The sequence below is a fragment of the Fukomys damarensis genome, unplaced genomic scaffold, assembly GCF_012274545.1.
Source record: "Fukomys damarensis isolate Sample0158 unplaced genomic scaffold, DMR_v1.0_HiC HiC_scaffold_17, whole genome shotgun sequence".
NCBI classification, from domain to species: Eukaryota; Metazoa; Chordata; class Mammalia; order Rodentia; family Bathyergidae; genus Fukomys; species Fukomys damarensis.
Genome location: NW_022900929.1, coordinates 12,525,625 through 12,547,997, shown reverse-complemented (window position 1 = coordinate 12,547,997; position 22,373 = coordinate 12,525,625). Strand labels below are relative to the sequence as shown.

General features: G+C 36.6%; 1 protein-coding gene across 1 annotated transcript in view; it reads right to left on the bottom strand.

Annotated features, from left to right (window-relative positions):
* Sugct (succinyl-CoA:glutarate-CoA transferase) overlaps positions 1-22,373 on the bottom strand; it is a 723,244-nt gene that overhangs the window by 92,056 nt on the left and 608,815 nt on the right. Inside the window, exon 13 of the mRNA XM_033765204.1 lies at positions 8,269-8,332. Within this exon, the coding sequence (XP_033621095.1) occupies positions 8,269-8,332 (64 nt within the window). The remainder of the gene's footprint in view (positions 1-8,268; positions 8,333-22,373) is intronic.

The following is a 22,373-nucleotide window of genomic DNA, read 5'->3' as shown; positions in this document are numbered from 1 at the left end:
ACCTTGGAGAAGTAACATCTTACTTTTAATTCTTGCATTGGTTTTACTTCGCATTTCTTCTGAGGGCCAACATATATAAACTTTATGGGAAGATATAAGGTAAAACTTCGGTTCCTCTTAATTTATCTTTTTCCCCAGTGATATTTCTGATAGTTTTCCCCTCCCCTGTTATCTATTATAGAAATTTAACTGCACTTTGAGGATATGTGATTTCAGAACATTATATGATTTTCTATCTATAGGGAAGAAAACCTAAAAGTAACAAGGCAAGGTGTAGGCTTGTATAGCACAGAAGAGCAAAATTTGTAACCATAGAAGAAATTAGGTGGTCACTCCATTTATTGTACATGTTTCAAACTGGAAAAAAAAAGTGATATAACTCACTTTCAGACAGCTTCCACAGGTAGCCAATCCATTCATAAAAATGCACAAATCTTCTTTAAAATATGTATTATCTAATAGTTTTTGATACTAGTCATCACCCAGAAAACTTTATTAGTTTGGAGTAAAAGGTGTTTGTAGGACTTTAGATATCTTACAGGAGATTACTGTTTCAAATCCAGAAAGGAATTTTTAGATAATCCTTTATAAAGTTTTGAAAAACACCCAGAGAATCAAATAAAGAAGTAATTCAACTTTTAAAAAATATACCTTAAAACCCAAACATCAATATTTCAATAATTTGGTTCCAGCTACCCTAATCCGCCGTGGTGACTACACTTCCTTCATCCGACATTCACTGGCTAAATACTGATGTAAATTCTAAGTACGACATTAAAATGCTATAGGGAAAACACTTGAATGTTTTATTTAAAAGAATTTGGAGCTGCTTTTGCAAAACACAGAGCAGGGACCCAGAGAGCAATGGTAATTCAATTTAGAATCTGCCTGCATGCTTGCAGGACTGCTTTCCACCATCCCTCCAGAGCACTCGCATGCTCACCACTGGACACTTCCCAGAAGAGCTGTTGAAATCCAATGACCCCAATGCACACTGAATACAGTTACACGGTGAGAAACTTTAGAGCTCCACATCCAACTTGATTTCTTTGACATCCTCTGCACTTTGGAGCTCAGCCCCTAGAAGCCCATGTTGTCACTTCCATACTGCAGGCGAGAACAGCAGGATCTGCTCTGGTTACAAGTCCACACTGGCCAGTGGGTTGACATGAGAAAGATGCAAATAGTGGCCAGCTTAGTGAAAAACAGCACTCCAAGGGGATGCAACAAACAACTTATGTAAGGTCTTTCCACTAAAGTCACAAATAAGGTGATATTTATATAGTGGCAAATCTCTTGTTGCAGAAATGTGTTAGGAACTTTAATGTGCCCTTTCATCTTTGTACTAAATAAACACACATTTTTTATCAATTTCACAGTTTAAAATTCCAGGCCTTATGAGTTTTTCAAGGGAGCCAGAAATTACTCCTACAATCAGTCCACAAAAACTTCGGCTAAGACAGCATTGCAGGTCCTTTCCAAGTTGTTTCCAAGCCCCACTTTCACCCAGCAAGACAGGCAGAATCTCAGAGGCCTTCGTCCAGATAGCTTAAAGATCTCGGATTTGTTTCTAACTTGGTTCTTAGCTGTATTTCAGATCTTATTCATCTGGCCTCTGGCTCCCTCTCCAGGGTAAATGAGCCTACCCCTCCCATCTTCTCCATCTGAATATTTTTTCAGCTCCTCTGTGCCACACACACACACACACACACACAGAGTTCAGTTTTCAGCCATGTATGAGGTGACATCTCCATGGTCCATGCTCCCAGAACATCCTGCTGTCACCTCTGGCTCTCCATGGAAACATTCATGCCACTTTTCCAAAAATATTGTTCATACCTGCTTTCCCTGCAAACCATAACCTCCATGAAGAATTGGACCCATTCAGCTTTCTTGCCAGAACTTATAGGCAAGGTATGATTAAACATAATGAATGTGTAAATTTGAAAAAAATTTTAGAATAAAAGAAACATCACCATTAATCCTCCTCAAAAGATGGCTACTCTCCTCAAACACATAACCCACCATTCTTGGTACTGTGTGAGGCAATTCTGGAAGTCCTCTTTCATGAGAGTTTTTAGTTGTGCTGTCTTGGCTCCTTGGATGTCTTGAATTGACTCAAAATGTTTACCTTTTATGTCACATTGACTTTGAGAAAGAGTCTGAAAGTGCATGGTGTCAGATCCATCAAATAAGATGGATGGGAACACAGTGAAATGTTTTTACAAGGCTGCATTTCCATTGGATGGCACTTGGCAGCAGAATTCACCTTATCTTTTTGACACACCTCCAAACACACTCATGAAAGAGGACCTCCAGAAAGTGACAAGAAGAACCAGACGAGAGTGTTCAAAAAGAGGGAGAGTATTTTGAGTGGGTTTAATTGCAATGTGTATTTTACAGTAATAATTTTTGTTTCAATTTAAACATTCATTGAATATTTTGATCATACTACATAGTGCATAGAACAAAGTTTAATTAATTTAGTTATAGGTACAAGGTGTGTGTTTGAGTGATATTAGTTAGTTATGAATAAATCATTGCATTATACCTACTCTGCGAACATTTCAACATAAACATCTTCTATGTGGGGGAAAGGAACCCTTCTCCATTGCTGGTGGGAGTGCAGACTGGTACAACTACTATGGAAATCAATATGGAGATACCTCAAAGACCTGGGATTAGAGGTTTCATTTGACCCAGCCATCCCTCTGCTGGGTATCTTTCCAAAAGAACTAAAAGAATCATATCACAGTGATATATGCGCACCATGTTTATAGTGGCACAGTTCGTAATAGCTAAAACTTGGAAACAGCCCATCTGCCCATCAGTTGTAAAATGGATAAAGAAGATGTGGTTTTCCTATAAAGTGGAATACTACTCAGCCATAAAAAATGAGAAATTAGAGCTATTCATAGGAAAATGGATGCATATTGAGGCCATACTCTTAACAAATAAACAAAACACACATGTTTAAATACCAAATAGTTTATCTGGTATGAAAATATAAAAGTGTAAATAAGATCCAAATGGTATAACTGATAATGTGAAATAGGAAGAAAAGGGCTAAAGGTATAGGGAAAGTGGGAAGGGTAGGGGAAAGGAAATAAGGGAAAAGAAAATATATGACAAAATGAAAAATGGAAACAAAGTCTTTGTAAATAGGGAAGGGTGGAGGGAGTGAAGGAAGGTCAGGGGTATGGGGAAAAGATAAGAACCAGGGCCTGTCACGTAAAGGTACAAGATTCCAATGATGAATGTAACTGTACTATATAACTAAAAAGTACCAATAAACTCAATGAGAAAAAAAATAAACATCTTCTAAATAACGGTGAGATATTTCTTCACTGGGGACTCTTAAAACATCAGAATAGACAAGCCTGTCAAAGAGAGACATGACATGGGTTTTTACTGATACTTCCATTGATAATTTTCCATTGATAATTTTTCTTAACCTTTCGTTATCTTTAATTGCATGCCAGGGTTTAAACCATAAATGACATAGTACTTTGATAAATGATATATGAAATTAAGACCAATACTACTAGCATAGCAACAACTCATATAGAGATAACTGATGAACACTAACTAGTTTACATGCTTTAACTATGTTATCTAAATACATAAATGTTTTTTCTTCTTCAATTCTTTAATGATAAATGTGGTTTGGAATAGTATGAAAAGGAAATACTCATGACAGTTACAAGTTAATAAAGGAGATGGTTTAGATGATACAACTTCCTCAATTTTAATATTGGTAATGATTATAATTATTGAAATAATAATGATTAAAACAATTATTTTAAGATCCAAAAAGATTTTGAACACATAATTTATCCCATTTAAAGTACTATATATTAAACTTTATTAAACATTAGTTAGGGTATTAAAATGATTGTTGCTCAGAACTTTTCACCTAAGGGAATCCTATGTGGACTCCTGTATCTCTAAAGAGCACACTATAAAAACTGCATAAGAATGAGTGCTTTTTTTGTTTGTTTGTTTGTTTTTGTTTTTTGAGACAGAGTTTCACTGTGTAGTTGAGATTGACCTGGAACTTATAATGTAGCCCAGGCTGGTTTTGAACTCATAGAGATCCTCCTGCCTCAGCCTCCCAAGTGCTGGGATTATAGGCGTGCGCCACCACAACTGCCTGATTGCTGTTTTTTAAAGGACAAGTTTGCAAAAATGACTAAGATACAAAAATGCTTTGGGCAAAATAGTGTAACATACAGACCCGTCCAGATCACAGAAGTGTATTAATAACAAAGTTAATATAAATGAATACAATTTAATGACATACCATAAGTATTTGCACTATAAATGTGAAAATATACAGATTTATGTATAAATTTATAGGAGTATAATTAGTGAGTTCAAAAGGTGAATAACCATAAAATGGTGTAGTGCCAAATCACTTTAAATTCAACCCTGTGTTTCCACTTTTAGATTTACGAAAGCATTCTAAGAGAACCTCAGTTATGTCTATAACATTCATGAGATCACCAAGGGGTAAAATCTTTACAAAGAAAGACAGGATTATCACAGGTAAATAAAACCAGTGAAAAATGCATTGCAGTCCTCAGGGAAAAAAGTGAATTTAATTACTAATCAATATCTCTCGTCCTAAGCTGTCTCTTATTGGGATACATTGAATTAGGAGATACAATAGCATCTTCTTATTTGACAATTGTTGACAGAATTCTCACTCCCCTTTCATGAAGGATCCACAGCACTCCCCTCAAGAGGCATTCATAGTCTAATTCCAAAAATAATCTAGCAACATCCATTTTTGTCTCAAACTGGAGAGTTCTCAAGTTAATAAGTCTCAAGAAAGACTATGTGATAAGTCAATAAGGTAGACAAATCAACCTGATACCAAAGCTCTCCCGAAGAGAGAGAAACAAAAACAGAATTTTCCAAAGGGGGTTAAACTGAGAGGAGAACTCCAACAGAGCTGAACTGAGAGTTTTATCATAGAAAATTGAATGTTTGGTTCCCGTTATTGACTCCTCACAATGCCCTTGCCCTTCCCCATGTAACTGAAGCCTCTTTTTCAACAGGGTCACATGCTTTGGCCAGTTTGCTTGTCCACTTGTTCTACTCCAAACTGTGAGAGGCTGGCTCTGTACTTTCTTCGGACATAAGCATTTCTGCAAGTTTTTCAGCCATGAGAATGGGAGAAATGCCGAAGCAGAGCTGAGTCTGGCTAGCAGCAAGATCCAGACAGGCAGACACACCACTGGATGTAGAGCCACCCAGCCAAGCCCAATCTGTATCAGCGTCTCCCAGCTCATCCATACTCAGGCAATAATTAAAGATGCATGTCTGAATGTCCCTGAGATTTTGTGGTTTTTACACAGCATTACCGGACAATACTTTTACAAATTAAAGTGAACAAGAGGGGTATTGTTCCCCTTTAGAAATCTGAAAATAACATTTCCCTTTTCCGGAGATTGATTCTTCATTCCTTTACCCTGAAAACCCAGCACATTCACATCTGACTGATGGAGAGAGTATTAGTTCTAACCAGTGTATTCATTTTAGGTTGGTCACTGACTTTTCTCCTTACATATCATGCTAACAGTTGTATTGACTTTTACATGCTTCTCCTTTCCTCTAATACACAGGGGCCTCCGATGACTCTATAGGACGTCATCTGTAACATGTGGGGTTATATTAGATCAAAGGTTCATGAATTGTGGTTTGGGGCCCATGATTCCAAAGAGAGATGTTTGCAGAATCATGGCATGGTAGGAATACAGGAGGAAAGCTACACAGATGGAGCGTTAACCTATCATTCAGGATTCTGCTTTTATCTATCTGTCTATCTATCTACCTATCGATCGATCAATCTATCTATCTACCTATCTATCAGTACTGGACCATCACACTGAGATCCATCCCCAGCCTCATTTTTTTTATTATTATTATTTTTAAAAAATTTTGTGACCAGTTCTCAGTAAATCACTAAGTTGCCAAATTGGACTTGAACATATGATCCTCCTGCCTCAGCCTCCCATAGTCCTAGGATTATGGGTGTGTGCCACCATGCCTGGCTACTTTGATCTATTTTAGGTATCAAAGATTCATTTGGAATATCAGGTCCACTATTTGAAATTTTAAAACCACTAGGAAGTAGCCTTTAAAGTCTTCTCAGAATGAAAGCACTATGCTTACATATTTTTTTGGTTTTGATCACCTCCTTCATTGTATTATCACCATGATTCTAATTTAAATGGCCATCAGCTAAGCTCCTGTAAGAAATTCCCTACTTGGCTCCTGCTCTAAGTGATAACTTGGGTTGTTTCACTACTGTACCCAACATCAAGGTAGACAGAGTCCTAGTGGGGCCTCAGGGCTCTGCTGACCTCTTTAGTCTTAGCCCTGCCCCACTGTCCACACAGCTCTTTCATGCTGGTTTAATCCACACCTGCTCTTTCCATTTTTCCTCCACAGGCCTTCTCTCATGCTTATCCCACGGTATGCGATATTCTCCCCTACCCCTCATAGGCTAGCTTCCTCTGGGCCAATCTACCTGAGTCCCCACCCGCACCCATCATTCTCTGGGAAAGCACACTACCTTTTTTTTTTTTTCTTTGCAGGCACAGAAACATTTGTTGGTTGCTTATGTCACCTAACATTCCATTAAATACAAACTCTATGCGGCCAGGGTCCAAGCTGTCTGTTTCATTTTTAAACCTAAAGTAGTGCCTAGTGCATAGTATATGCTCGAGGGTATGAATGAATGGATGAACTTAGTTTTTAGAAGTAATATTTTTCATCACCTTTCTACACTCTATATTATCTCTGCTAGACACCATGGCACACGCCTGTCATTCAAGCACACAGAGGCTGAGGCAGGAGAATCACAAGTTCAAGGCCAGCAGAGTAAATCAACTGTTTAGCAAGACTACCTCAAAATAAAAAATAAAGGGGCCAGGGATTTAGTTCAGTGGTGCCACCCCTTGCCTTGCAAGTACAAGGTTAAAGTTTGAATCCCAGTGCCAAAAAATTAATTTAAATTAAATTAAAATAAAATCAGGCCTGGGGATACAGCGCAGTGCAAAAATTCTGTGCTCAACAAGTAAATAAACAAGTAAATAAATACAAAAAAATAAATAAATTTCTTATACTCTTGCACATTAGTAATTTCCCTTTCAACTTGCTCTGCTCATCATACTATCCTCTTCTTATCCTTTTGCCTGCCAAGGGTCATGATCTAGTCTGTTGTGGGAAATTACCATCAAGCTAACCCTACATAGTCAGAATTAGATTACATTTAGAGTGAAATTAACAACAGCAGTCATTCAACAAAGGCGAACAGATGCCTGCAGTTGTACATGCCCTTCGCCATTTGACCTGGGTGATTGAGCAGCATGAGGGATGTCCGAATTCCAAGCAAGATAACTAGGGAAAAGTTTCAGAAAAATAATAATGAAGGTCAGATCCTAGGTAATTTCATTGCCTTGTGTTAGCAGAGAAGAAAAAAGGTTTGTAGATCCTGTAGAAAATAAGGACACAATGATTAAGAATGCGGAGGGTTTTCCATGCACTGCACAGAGGAGAAACAACAGATCTGAGGAATAATACCGTGATTACCAGAGAAGTGAAATCGGTGAGGATGAGATATTGATCCTAAGCTCTAACGTGAGAACTGTTCAACAGGATGTTCTGAGAGTAAGCATCCGGTTCCCAGCTCTCAGAAAGAGTCCCCTCCAGAAATGAAAACGTTGGCATTTGGCCTAAGCATCACTCTTGGGTAATTTTTTCGGGTGTGAGTCAACTTACAAAAATTCACTCAATTCTGAGTTTAATGAAAACATTTAGTTTCCTGATTGGCAAAGCCAAGATCTACACCATAAACCATACAGAAGAAAATAACTGCTGCTATCTTGCCTGTTTTTCTTTCTCATTCCAAAATGACCACACTCTGTTTCTTAATATTTTCCCCATCTATTATTCGCCATCTGATGATAATTACATCATGTACTTCTGGGTATACAAAATGACACAAAATGGAATGAGGAAGTGTGGACATGTTTTGTCACTGAGGCAATCACACATTCCTCAGAGCTAAGACATATCCCTGTGGTCTCAGCTCTCTTTCTTGTAAGTGTGTTCTTACCATCCCCTTTCAACCCAAAGTATAACTTTGCATACTGTCTTGATAAATTGTTTGGGGGATTCATCAGCCACCTGCAGCAGACAGCAAATGAGACAATTAATGAAGAAAAGTATTAGCAAAAATAACAGAAATGTTCAAACCTGGAACTGAAATCTTCCCCACTGTTGGATGGTTCATCTCCATAACGAGGCCATTGTGTAATACCTTAAAATGGAAAAACAGAGAGAAAAGTAATTTACAAACTAAAACCATCTTTCATCTCAAGGTGCATGGACAGCTAGGTTCAGTCAACAATGAAGAAAAATATACCTAACTTCCTTATTTGAAAATAAATGTTTGAAGTGTATGTTTCCCCTTATCCCTCAGGTGAAGCCAAAAGAGAGTAAAAGACTCAAGGAACAGAAAGCTATATTTGTATGAAATCTTCCCACTCTTTAAAAGAAAAGTTATGTGCTCCTAAATATAGCTGATGATTTACCCATCTTATTATGCTCCTGTGATATCACAGCTCAGCTTCCTCCTGAATTACCTCATGATTGGCCAAGCAAGATCAACTGCATCCCAGGTAGAGTGGGAAGGTATGGATAGTGTGGGTAAAATCTGGACTACAAGAGATTCAGTCCAGTGTAAAAAACAAGTCAGCATTTCCAGGAGGTCCAGTGACTGGTGGAGGCTGGAGGGTAGAGGGTTACAGGTACAAACGTGAGCAGAGCCAGGTGGCAGGGAAACCAGAGGAGGCCCCGGTCAGAGGCCAGAGCAGGCAGGTTAAATCAGGGATGTTTTCAGTGTCAGTAAAATGTGGGTTTTTTTTGTTGTTCGTTTGTTTGTTTTTGGTGCCGGGGATCAAACTCTGGACCTTGTGCTTGCAAGGCAGGTGGGGTGCCATTGAGCTAAATCCCTGGCCCCAGTGAGAGTAAAACTTAAATGATAACAGTAGGTTTCAGATATAGGACTTTACTATCCCGGGGTGGGGAAACAAAAACAACTAAGGAAAATTCAGTGACCCCCTCCTACAGGTGCTGATTAGATTTTTACAGGGCCTCACATAGGCATTTGGTGTCCCATCAAGAGCAAAGGTAGACTTGGCTCAGGATTAAGACCTAAGGCCGGGCACCAATCCAGAGGCATTCTAGCAGTGCCTGACTAGTGAGATGTAGCTTCATGATGAGTCACTTGACTACTAAAGCTACAAATTGAGGTGGCAAATCTTTTCTAGGGAGCGGACAGGAAAATATAATCCACCAGAGATCCAACTCCCTCCTCTACAGGAGAGGATGAGATGAGGGCATGGGCCAGATTCTGGAACACAAAAGTTGAGTTACTGATGGAAAAATGTTTTCTGTTCAAATGAAAATGCTTACAAAGTTTTATTTGTTTTGTTTTGTGTAAACAACTGAGGGTTACTTGGTATATTGTCACAACAAGGCCAACATCTACTACTAGGTCTTCAACAAGTCCTACACGGACAACTTAAATATAAATTGTTTCACCCGCTCTATCAACAAAATGGAGAACATTTTTCTTTCTGCCCTATATGAGCAGAAAAGAAAAAAAAAAGTATTTCACTGACATAATAAATTTATAGGCCAGTTTTGTTCCAACATCCCAAAGACTGTGATGATTCTACAACATGTTGAGCGTTAGGTAAAAGCAAGATTCACCTATCCACTTTCTTACCGAAGGAGCAAAAGAACATGGAATAGAGAAGCTAATAAAAATGATTTCAGTTAGAAAACTCAGAAAAAGAGGTCAAGTTTGGGTTTTATCTATTTCTAATGAACTTTTTGATCATGCTATGGAATAAGTCATTAGGAAGACAACTTCATGGATGGCACTTTTAAGCTTAGAATTATAACTCTGCTGTGGCTAAATATTTTGGTGTTTGACTGTTTACTTTGGGAACAGTCACTACTTTGGGGCCATGCTGTTTATAAAATCTTTTCAACCTCCCTCATTGATGAGGATGCCACCCCACATGGCAATCTTTTCTAGCAGTACCTTGCCTCTCTTTTGAGATCATCAGGATTGTACCCAAGTGCTGGCCAGAGAAAACTACTTCAGTGTTAGAATTGTGCTATAATTTAATTCTGGTGTGGTTCATTCTCAGCATCCACACAGCACAGCCTCCTTCTACATGGGGGTGGGGGCTAAATGCCAGCAGGAGGTGCTAAATCTCAGTTCTACTGAGGACAGGAACAAAAATATCAAGCTAAATTTCACTCGAAACAATTATCTACACACTGAATCATTCTTCTCTTCTCCTATCTCTGTTGCCCTCCTGACTACCTCTTTGTAATAATACTGCTATGCTACTCACAAAAGACAAAAGTGAGTGTTCTTAGCTAAATATAACTTAACTGATAATGTTGAAATTAATTAACGCTGAATTTTAATCATGTAGCACATGTGAAGTGTCAAACGTGAAAGGGTAGTTGGTAAAGGTCAAGGGACATATGTCAAAGTTTTGCAAAGCAAAAGCTAGCAGCAGTTGATTGAGATTTTCACAGAAGTAGCTTTAGGGATTGTTCCCCCACCATGATTGCTGTCTGTAAGTAATTCTCCAACATGAAACTTAACCTATCAATTCTTTCACATCAAAAAAATTCAGTTTTAAGTAAAAGTAAAAATGTTTTATATATTTGGCAAAGGAAGTTAACTGCAGTTTATCATTTGCTGTAGCATTTGAACAATTATGAAGCAATTGGGCTGGTCTCAGCTTCTATCTGCAAAAGAACTGCTTTATTCCCCTGCCTAGTTGCCACCCACCTTCTTATGTAAAGTCAGAAGTCCATGAGATTCCATACGCTTCCTTTGTGAATCAGGTCAGATTATCCCAGAGAACAATTGGGACTGTAGCAGTGCTGTCCCTGGAAACCTTTCCTAAAGACTTGGAATCTTGGAAAACTCTCCAAGCTTGTTTGTGGGGCAAATTCTGCCCTACTTAGTAACATTCTCGAGGATCTCAGAAAGCAGAAAGTTTGTCTGAGTCCTACATAAATCTCTCCTGCTTTACTTCAAGTGAATTGTCTCATCCAAACTTCATTGGAAATAGAGGAACAACCTCCAACCACCACTTGCAAACCATTTCTCTGGGAATGGTTACTAAATGTTCCCCTTTCCTGTTCTCATTCAGTTGACACTCCAATTTCTATCACCTTCATCTAAAAATTCAAACTGAAAATATTCTACTTTGTGACCACTAGCAATGGCCTGGTTACCTGATCTTCAGTGGCCTTCAACTATAATTTTTTTATTAGGGTGAATTCCATGTCTTTTACCTCAGTCTGACCATTCAGGGCATTCCTTGTTGAATACTAAGTTATTTCAAAATAAGGCAAGGTCGTTCTGCAAAACTCTACAGTGAGCTTTATCCAATTGGCAATGTCTTTGAATTTTATTGTTTTCTCCTTTTGACTTCTTTTTTTCTTCTTAGATCTTTCATGGTTTGGTAGCTCTCCTAAATTTCATTTCTTCACTTCAAAATTTCAAAAGCCTATTCTTGACAAGAATAGAATTGTAGATAGTGCACTCACCTCTTCAGCAAAGTACGAGGCCTATTTAAAATAAGGCCTCTCTTTCTTTCTCAAGGGCTTTACAGATTGACAGCATAATGACAGAGTAAAATGGTAATGTATTCTTGATGGGGGGAAGAGTACAATGTATACCTTAAAGTCATGTGCAAAATACAAGCTTAAATGAAAGTAAGTCTTTTCATAAAGCCCTATGGCAGGAATGGCAGAAGAAAAAAGGGATATAATATAGCACTAGCAAGCCTTTAAAAAAGTACAAAATTAAAATTGATCTCCTCTATATAGATAGTGAAAATCTTTATAGAAAGCAAGAGATGTAAAGACTATATTGTCTTTACACATATGAAAACTAAAGTAATGCCATCAATGGCCTCAGCAATGATATACCAACAAAATGTACCTATCCACTCACTATGAATAGTCATTTGACCTATTCATTCAATTCAACAACCCCAATGAAGCACTGGTATGTTAGGCACAGTGAAAGGCTGGTAGTGAAAAGATGAATGAACTTATATTAAAAATGCCTATAATTAGAAGAGAGGATAGGGAATAAGAGACTGGAGCCATTTTTTGTAACACAATTTAGACTCCATAAGGAAGGAGCATTATCCAATGACAAGCAAGTAGTTTACTCTGCTTTCCTTCCAAGAAAGCTAAATGTTTTAGATTGAGGAAGTCAGTGAAAGCCATAGAACAAAGATACTACTGAAATTAAATGTTAAGGTTAAGATTAATATCACTAAATGCAATAATAGCAGCTACTGCACAACAAAACTCCTTAAAGATCAAGCATTGTGTTAGGAACTAAACAGTTACTTCTCTTAATCCTATCAATAACCAGATTAGGCAGGAACTGTTATAATCTTCATTTCTAATGATAAGGTAATTGACACCTACAGAAGTTAAGCATATGTCCAAGATTTTCTAATTGAACTACAGGTTAGCTGTTCTTCACCCTTAGTGCTTAGGTAGGTTCCTGGAAGTTGGAGACTTTATTTTTTAAAAAATGGACAAGCATAATCTGATTTACCATTGAAATCACTAGCTGATCTGGTCAATTCAGTAAAACAAATTAGCCAATTCAGTAGGGAGAGAAAAATCAGCCAAATGGATTTCTTGGCACCTGGAGACCCAGTGAGTTAAACAGAATGCTCCCTGGTAGGCAGCCAAGGGTACTCTGGCACCACCACTACAAGGGTTGTGAAGAGAGAAGGATTAGTTAGTGCACCGTAATTCAAGGTTTGAAGGACAGAGACTCAGTAGGTGATCTTGGGCAAGAAACATAGGAACTGCGGGGCTCAAAACCCTCATTAGTCAAAAAGGATAAGAATATCTCTTTTTAAGGAGCTTGTGAGTAGTAAGTGAGATGATGAGTGGCTGAGCAAGGGCGCTACTAAGCTCACAGGCAATGGCAACTGTATTCACTGCTGTCAATAGCCTGGGTTCAAATTTTGGATTCACCAACTGCCAGCTGTGTGGCTTTAGGGCATGTTCATATGGTCATGCAACAAATATGTATCCAACGTTTTAACAGTAATAATAATAATAAATATTTATCAAATGCATTTTAATGTGCCAGCCACTATAAAATGCTGAAGAAACAATAGGTCACAGAACAAGCAAGGTCCTCTAGCCCTTCAAGACACTTACAGCCCTGCATAGGAGACTTGTCAGTTAAATGTACCTCCTCATCAGTGTGATTTATTAATATCTATTTTATTCTCTGCTTTATGCCTGGAACCAAGAATATTGTGTAGGCCTATCTGTTAGATGCTTAATAAATATTTTTTAATTAAGTTTAACTAACTGGCTAAGTAGGTTCCTTTTGGTGCTGTTATTTTATAGAGAGGGAGGAAAACGTTCTCTGTTTTAACTTAGTTATCAAATTTCAGTGTTGTCTTGCGGTTCCCTCAGTTTCCTAAAGCAGCTTCCAGGTGACCTTGAATCTGCCCAGAAATTGCACACAACTGAAGACATTCCGGAGACCATGCTAAGGAGTTCTATACGGGACCCTGATCTGCTAAAAAGGGTGACCTATGAAACTGGTAGAAACATTGTGCAACACACATTTATAAAAGTAAATAAAGTCTATCGAATTTTCAGAAAATAATCAACATTCTCCTGCATCAGGAAAATTCTGAAAACCACTTCCAGACCATGTGGCGGTATCTATCAAAACAAACTACACTGGAATAATCTTGTTTCTTGCAGGGGTTAAATATTCCTTATCTGAAATGCCTGGGATCAGAAGTGTTTAGATTTCAGACTTTTGGAAAGTTTACATATAGATAATAAGATATTTTGGGGATAGGACACAACTCTAAATATAGAATTTACTTACGTTTCATATACACCTTATATACATAGCCTGAAACTAATTATATACAGTATTTTTAGAGTGTGCCAGTATTTTCACTGTAACCCATTAGATAAGGTTAGCTGTGGAATTTTCCACTTGTGGTATCATATATCACATCCCTCAAAAAAGTTTTGGGTGTTAGAGCATTTTGGATTTCAGATTTTCAGATTAGGGATGCTCAAGTTGTACTTTCATTTTATGAACTTAGTCAATATTTAGCATAATAGGACAATAGTCTTGAAATAATATTTGAAAAGTTACATAAGTGAAGGTGAAACTTGAAATTAACACATTAAAATATCAGTTCAATTGTTTTAAAAACTGTACCCACTAAAATATGCAAAAATGATATAAATGCACAGAAAGAAAAATTGACAGGTAATGTAATACTGTAACCTTATTTAGATAATAGAGATCAGTATAAAAAGTAATGTTTTTGGTTTTCTTACTTGTTGAAAACAAATACTGTAACTAAGCTTTATTCTGGAGCTAATGCACATAAGACAGCATTTCACTTTTTTTAAAAAATTATGACTATTAATTACACAAAGAAGCATATGACAGACAAGTACAAGTTGATGATTTTAATGAACACTCTTGTATCCAGAACTCACTTGACAAACATAACTTTTCCAAAAAACAATTAAAGTACCAAGTTACTCAATATCTCCAACTTCAACCCCAAAATTATCATTTACTGTATTTTGTTAATTATTTTCTTACTTTTTATATATTTGTACCACATGTATGATATATTTATTGCTTGATTTCACATTTTTCAATGAAATCATGTATATATATATATATATTATTTTCTGACATGCTTTTTTCTCTTAATATTATTTTGAGAGTTAAAGTATGCCATTATATAAATATACTATAATTTATTAACTTATTCTTATGTTGTCTGCAACAAACAATACTACTTTTGTGACAAACTTATTATGATAAACAATACTACTTTAACTAAACTATTCATATAACAATTTATCTTGGGCCGTATGCTTAGAGCTGGAATTGCTAAGACAAAAGAATATGTAACTTCCATTTGTTAAGTAACAACAAATAAGTTTTGAAATCAATTACATACCAGGCACTCCTGCTAGCACTAAATATTATCTTCACTTATTTCATATTCTCAGCAAAACCTGGTATCATCAGAATGTTTAGGTTTTGCCAGTGCAATTAATGTGGAATGGTATACTGTTGAAGCTTTAATTTGCATTTCTTTATTTACTAATGAAGTTGAGCATATTTTCTCTACCTAGTAACCATTTATTTCCTCCTCAATGAAATGCTTGCTCATGAAGTCATTTGTATGTTTTCTTACTGGCCTAATATATTTTTATTATTGACTTTTAAAAGGTCCTCACATATTCTGGTACGAGCTCTTCACTGCAACATGAAACTATTGAAATGGAAAATGCTATGGCTTCATTTCATATTCAATTTGTGATATATTTTCATAAACAAAATTTTCACTTCCTTATTCTCAACATACTGACATTGATATATGTTCTTCACTTCCTGCACTATGTTTTAAAAATTCTTTCCTATTCTCAGATGATAAAGATATTCTTGATATTTTCTTATAAATGTTTAAACACTGACACATTCATAGTAAAAGCTCAGAGAAGTTAGGAATTGAAGGGAACAGCTTCAACCTGATAATGTGTATATACAAAACTAATGCTAATGTCATACCTAATGGGAAAAGACTAAATGCTTTTGCTCTAAGATCAAGAGCAAAGCAAAGATATCTGCTTTCATCACTAGAATTAGTACTCTGGCAATACTTGGCATGAGTTTAGAACTTCTAGCCACTGCAATGAATCAAGACAAACCTTAAAAACAAAATTCACAGTGATTGGAAAGGAAGAAATAAAAGCAGAAATAAGGAAACATATTTTAAAATTAGCATAACAAAAAGAAGGAAAATCAAAGGAAGCAACAGTTAAGAGGATGAAATCATACACATAGCATGAATGGAACACATAGAAAACCCCAAGGAATTTACAAGGATATCCCTAGAACTAATAAATGAGTTTACAAGGTCACAGGCTATGAAAGCAACATACAAAGATCAGTCACATTTCTGTATAGCAATTAATGAACATATAAAAACCAAATTTAAAAACAATCCCATTAAAAATGACTACAAAGAAAATGAAATATTTAAGATATAAACTTAACAAAACACAGACAGGCTATGTATGCTGGAAATTACAAAACACTGATAAAAGCTATCAAAGAAGAAGTAAATAGAGAAGCATGGACTGAAAGATTCAACACAGTACAGATGTCAATTATGCCAAAGTTTATAGGTTTAATGACATTCTTACCAAAACCCTCAAAACTTTTTGTAGTCATGTAAGAAACTTTTTCTAAAATGTATGTGAGGAGAAGCGTGGACTGGTGAGGACAAATGGAGCCACTTTGAGCTGGGCTGCTATCCCACACCCACTGCCCTGGGCCTCACAGCAGCATGGACTCCAGCACCACCCCAGCGCCACTCCCCCACCTACCCCACGCCCACCAACTCTGGCCTCCTGGTTGTGCCAGTAACTGAATCCATGCTGCAGAGGCACAAGGGGTCATAAAGGCTATTGTCCTGAGCTCAAAAAGATAGAGTAGAAGTGAACAACAGAAAGAGGGCCTTTCTCAGGCTCCTTGATGAAATTAGAAGCCCATTGGAAAAGTGAAGAGAATCTCTGCAATAAAGGCCCACCAGACCACCATGGTTGGTAAATTGGAGGGATCATCAACTTCCATCAGAACCTGGACTATCCTCAGGGGAAAGGCAGTGGAAACCTGGAGTAGAATATTGCAAAGTTCAATTGTTCATGGAGTTCAACCTGGGCCTTGACGCCAGAAATCAGCCTGAATCTCTGGGGTCTGCTGCTGGCCTGCTGAGACTAATTGACTTAGATCTGCACACATTGCTGCCCATGTTGTCTATTGTGACAACAGAGACATACCCTGAAGGAGGTCCTTCTTTTTTCTTTTTTTTTTTTAACTGTTAATTTTTTTCTTTTCCTCTTTTTTTTTCTTTTTATTAAGTTTATTCGTACATTTTAGGTATACAGTAAAGTTACATTCATCATTGGGATCTTGTACCTTTACATGACAGGTCTTGGTTCTCATTTTTTTCCCTTGTCCCTGCCCTCCCTTCACCCTCCCCTCCCCTCCCCATTTACAAACACTTTATTTCCATTTTTTCATTTTCTCATATTTTTTCTTTTCCTTCATCCCCTTTGCCCTACCCTTCCCACTTTCCCTACACCTTTAGCCCTTTTCTTCCTATTTCACCTTGTTAATTATCTCCTTAGGATCTTGTGTACTATTATAGCTTTTCACACCACAGAAACTATTCAGTATTTACACATGTGTGACTTATTTATTTCACTTAGGAGTATATCCTCAAAATGTATTCATTTTCCTATGAATGAATCTAAATTCTCATTCTTTATGGCTGAGTAGTATTCCATTTTATAAAAAGACCACATCTTCTTTATCCAGTTTCCAACTGATGAGCAAATGGGCAGTTTCCAAGTTTTAGCTATTACAAACTGTGCTGCTATAAACATAGGTGCACATATATCACTGTGATATGATTCTAACTTTCTCTTTTCCTCTTATTTTTAATTTTTTTCTACTCTTTACAAATTCTTCCTATTTTTTTCTATTTTCTTTCTCTGTCTCACTCACTCTCTCACTCTCGCACATTGTTCTTCATCTCCTTTTTTATTCCTGTTCCTGCCCTAGTTCAAATTTCTTCTTTCTTTTTCTTTTCTTCTCTCCTTTTCCTTTTCATGGTAATAGTTTCAAAGGAAAGTGAGTACAATTTCCAGCTTCCCTTTTTTCTACAAGGTTGTTCTATTCTTGTCTTTGTTGTTTCATTCTGTCTTTTCCTCTTGTCTTCAACAGTTTCCAAGAGTTGGTGTGATCTTCCTGTGTCCTCTAGCCTCACTTCTAACCTTCCCCTATCCTTCTACCTGTCTATCCCCAGCACCTTCTAAGTTCCCATCGTAAAGGGTAAAGTCACTATATTGAAGAGTTTATTCACTATAAACTATTTTGGGATGGTCCTCAATTTTTATTTAATTCACAGGGTTAAAGCTGATAGATTAATAGCTACCACAAATTGTCATTTTCTAAGCTATGTTTAATACTATTAGGCTGCTGATTGTATCACTTGGGCTAAGGTGTTGTGACTTGATCCAATCAGTTGTCTTTCCTGGTATAATGAAAAAGAAATTCCCTCAGAGTCATTAGAGACTCAAAATCTAAAGACAAGCTATAACAAGAAGATCGAAGTATTAAACTAGGAATTAAAACAAGGACAGTACCAATAACAAAACTAGAAATGAGAAGACATTCAAGCAAGCCACAAGCACAAGCACAGGCTGCCAGATCACCAAAGGCAAATTCTTTGGAAAATGAAGTGGAAAAGTCTGGTAATCAACCACGGGGACAACCTGAACTGACAGCATAGGAAGTAGCAAAACAGATGACTGAGGCTCTAGAAAAATTCAAAACAGAAATAATTTCCTAGATACCTACAGAGATAGCGGGCAGAATGAAAGACATTATTAGAGACTCAGGAACAGAAACAGATAAAAAAGATATAAGAGTTCATGATGATGGAAGCCATGAATGCCCAGTATAAGAAAGAAATTGAATCCATGAAACAGATTCAAACAGACATCCCAGTCCAAGTGATTAAAAACTCTACTGAAGTACACACAACAGACTGAGCCAATGTGAAGTCAGAATATCAGATATAAAAGACAGAATAGCAGTCACTGACCATGAAAAGAGAGATCTCTTAAAAATATTAAGGGGCCATGAGAAATAAGTCAAACAGCTCCTAGATGATGCAAAGAAGAATAATATAAAACTGATAGGAGTCTATGAAAAAGCAAAGAAAAGTACAAATGACATAAAAGACTGTTCACAAGATTAATGTTACAAAACTTAACAAAGAGCAAAAGAACTTGACATAAGTAAAGCATATAGTACTCCAACTAGCTATGATAAAAAAAATCTACAACTAGACATATATAATCATGATCCCGGAAACCAAACAGAAGAACAAAATACTACAAGCAGTTAGAGAAAAGAAACAAATTACACGCAAAGTAAAGCCCATCAGAAACACAGAAGACTTTTCAACACAAACCTTCAAATCAAGGAGAGCCTGGATTGAGGTATTTCCAGCCCTAAAAGAAAACAACCTCCAGTCTACAATGATGAATCCTGCAAAAGTATCTTTCAAAATTGATGTGGAAATAAGATACTTCCTGAAATAAGAACACCTGAGAAATTTCATGACTCCAAACCAGCACTCCAAACAATACTAAACAATATCCTAGGAAGCAAAAATGAAGGTCACAACTCCCTGAGGCCCAACAAAGCAAATCCATCAGACAATGCAAGAAATTAAAGGGAGAGGGAGAAAGATAAAAATATCCAACAAGAAAATAATATGACAATGATGTCAATGCATATCAGTTATAAGCATCAATGCTAATGGTCTCAATTCACCAATCAAAAGAATTAGACTGACAGAATGGATTAAGAAGCAAAGGGCAACAATATGTATAAAAGAAACACACCTAGTTCAAAAAGAAACTCACAGACTGAAAGTCTAAGTAAAGTGACTGTCAAATTAAATTTCAAAACAAAACTAATTAAGAGGAAAAAAAGGTCTCTACATACTTGTAAAGGGAAAAATCCAAGAAGAATAGATGGTAATCATAAATATATATGCACCAAATATTAATGTTCCCAACTATAAAAAAACAAAAACTAAGGGGTGGGCCAGGGATATAGATCAGCAGTTTGGTGGCCTGCCTTGCAAGCGCAAGAACCCGAGTTCAATCCCCGATACCAAAAAAAAAAATTAAGGGGCATGAAAAACCAAATAAGCACTAATACAATTGTAGTGGTGGACCTCAATAACCCACTCACTAATAGATAGATCATCTAAACAAAAAATCAACAATGAAATACTAGAACTGAACCAAGCTTGTGAACAAATGGACTTAATAGGTGTCCACAGAGTGTTTCACCCCACAAAATCAGAATATACATTATTTTCAGTTGCACTTGGGTCATTCTGCAAAACAGACTACATACTAGCTCCTAGAACATTTTTAATTAAATGAAAAGGAAGTGGAGTTTTCCCATGTACATTATTCACACCATAGTGCAACTAAACTGGAGATCAATAACTTAAGAAACTGCAAGAAATTCACAAACACATGGAAATTGAACAACACTCTCCTGAACAACCAATGGGCCACAGAAGAAATTAAAGAAGAAATTAGACACTTTTTACAAATAAATGACAATGCCAACACAACACACAGGAATCTATGGGGCACAATGAAAGCAGTTCTATGAGGGAAATTCATAGCAGTGAATGCCCACACTAGGAAAACAGAGTGAGCTCAAATAAACAGCCTAATGCTGAATCTTAAGCTCCTAGAGAAAGAAGAACAAGAGAAACCCAAAGCTCAGACAAGGGAGGAAATTATAAAGGTCAGAGCAGAAATCAATGCAATGGAGATGAAGAGAACAATACAAAAAAAAAATCAATGAATCAAGTTGGCTTTTCAAAAGAATAAATAAAATTGCTAAACACTTAGCCAACCTTATCAAAAAAGGAAAGAAAAGGCTTAAATCCATGCATTTAGGAATGAAAAAGGTGAAGTCACAACATATCCAACAGAAATTCAGAGGATCGTCAATCCCCACTTTGAGAACCTGTACTCTAATAAAATTGAAAACACAGAAGAAATGTACAGATTTTTAGATACATGTGAATTACCAAAGTTGAACAAAGAAGATACAAAAATTCTAAACATCCCAAACCCAATCAGTGAAATTAAAAATGGAATTACAAATGTAACAACAAAGACAACCCCAGGTCCTGATAGCTTCACTGCTGAATTCTGCAAGACATTTAGAAGAAAGCTATTCTTTAAACTGTTCAAGGAAATTGAAAGGGAAGCAATACTTGCAAATTCATTCCTGGAAGCAAGTGTTATTTTGAATCCAAAACCAGGGAACAACCCAAGCAAAAAAGAGAACTATAGGCCAATCTGCTGCCTAATGAACAAAGGTGCAAAACTCCTCAATAAGATACTGGAAAACAGAATACAGAGGGTCATCAAGAATATCATACATCCTTACCAAGCCAGGGATGAAAGATTGGTTCAACATATATAAATTAATAAATGTATACACTATATTAACAGAGTCAAAGACAAAAAACATGATCATCTCAATAGATGGAGAAAAAGCAATTGACAAAATTCAACACACATTCATAGTAAAAATCCTGCAGAAAATTTGAATAGATGGTCTTTCTCAATTTGACAAAGGCTATCCATGAAAAGACAATAGCCAATATCATACTAAATGGTCAAAAACTGAAAACCTTCACACTAAAATCAGGAATAAGACAAGGATGTTCACTATCCTCATGCCTGTTCAATATAGTTCTGAAAACATTAGCCATGGTAATTAGACAAGAGACAGAAATAAAAGGAGTAAAGATAAAAAGGGAAGAAGTTAAAATATCATTATTTGATGATGATATGATACTCTACATAGAAGACTCAAAAACCTCTGCCAAAAGACTTCTAGATTTAATTGACAGATTCAGCAGAGTAGCTGGATACAAAATCAACACTCAGAAATCAAAAGCCTTCTTATACACAAATAACAGACTCACTGAAAAAGAAACTACGGGAAAAAAATCCTTTCACAACAAAAACCAAAAAAAAAAAAAAAAAATGAAACAACCAGGCATAAATCTAATGAAGTAAACAAAAGACTTCTACATTGAAATTTGTAGCACTGGGCTGGAGATTTAGCTCAGTGGTTTGGTGGTCTGCCAAATAAGTGCAAGGACCCAAGTTCAATCCCCAGTACCAAAAAAAAAAAAAAAAAAATTTATAGCACTATGAAAAAAGAGATCAAAGAGGATGTAAGAAAAAGGAAAGATATCCCTTGCTCCTGGCTAGGAAGAACCAACCTAGCTAAAATGACATACTTCCAAAATTGCTATATAGATTCAATGAAATCCCAACAGTAATAGTTCATAGAAGTAGAGAGAACAATCCAAAAATTCATTTGGAACCAGAAGAGACCTAGAACAGCAAAGCCATTCTAGGCAACAGAGATATGACAGGAGATATCACAATCCCCAACTTTAAACTATACTACAAAGCCACTGTGATAAAACAGCATGGTACTGGCAAAAAAAAAGACCTGAGGATCAGAGGAATAGATTAGAAGATGCAGAAACAACTCCAGACACACTCAGCTACCTCATCTTTGA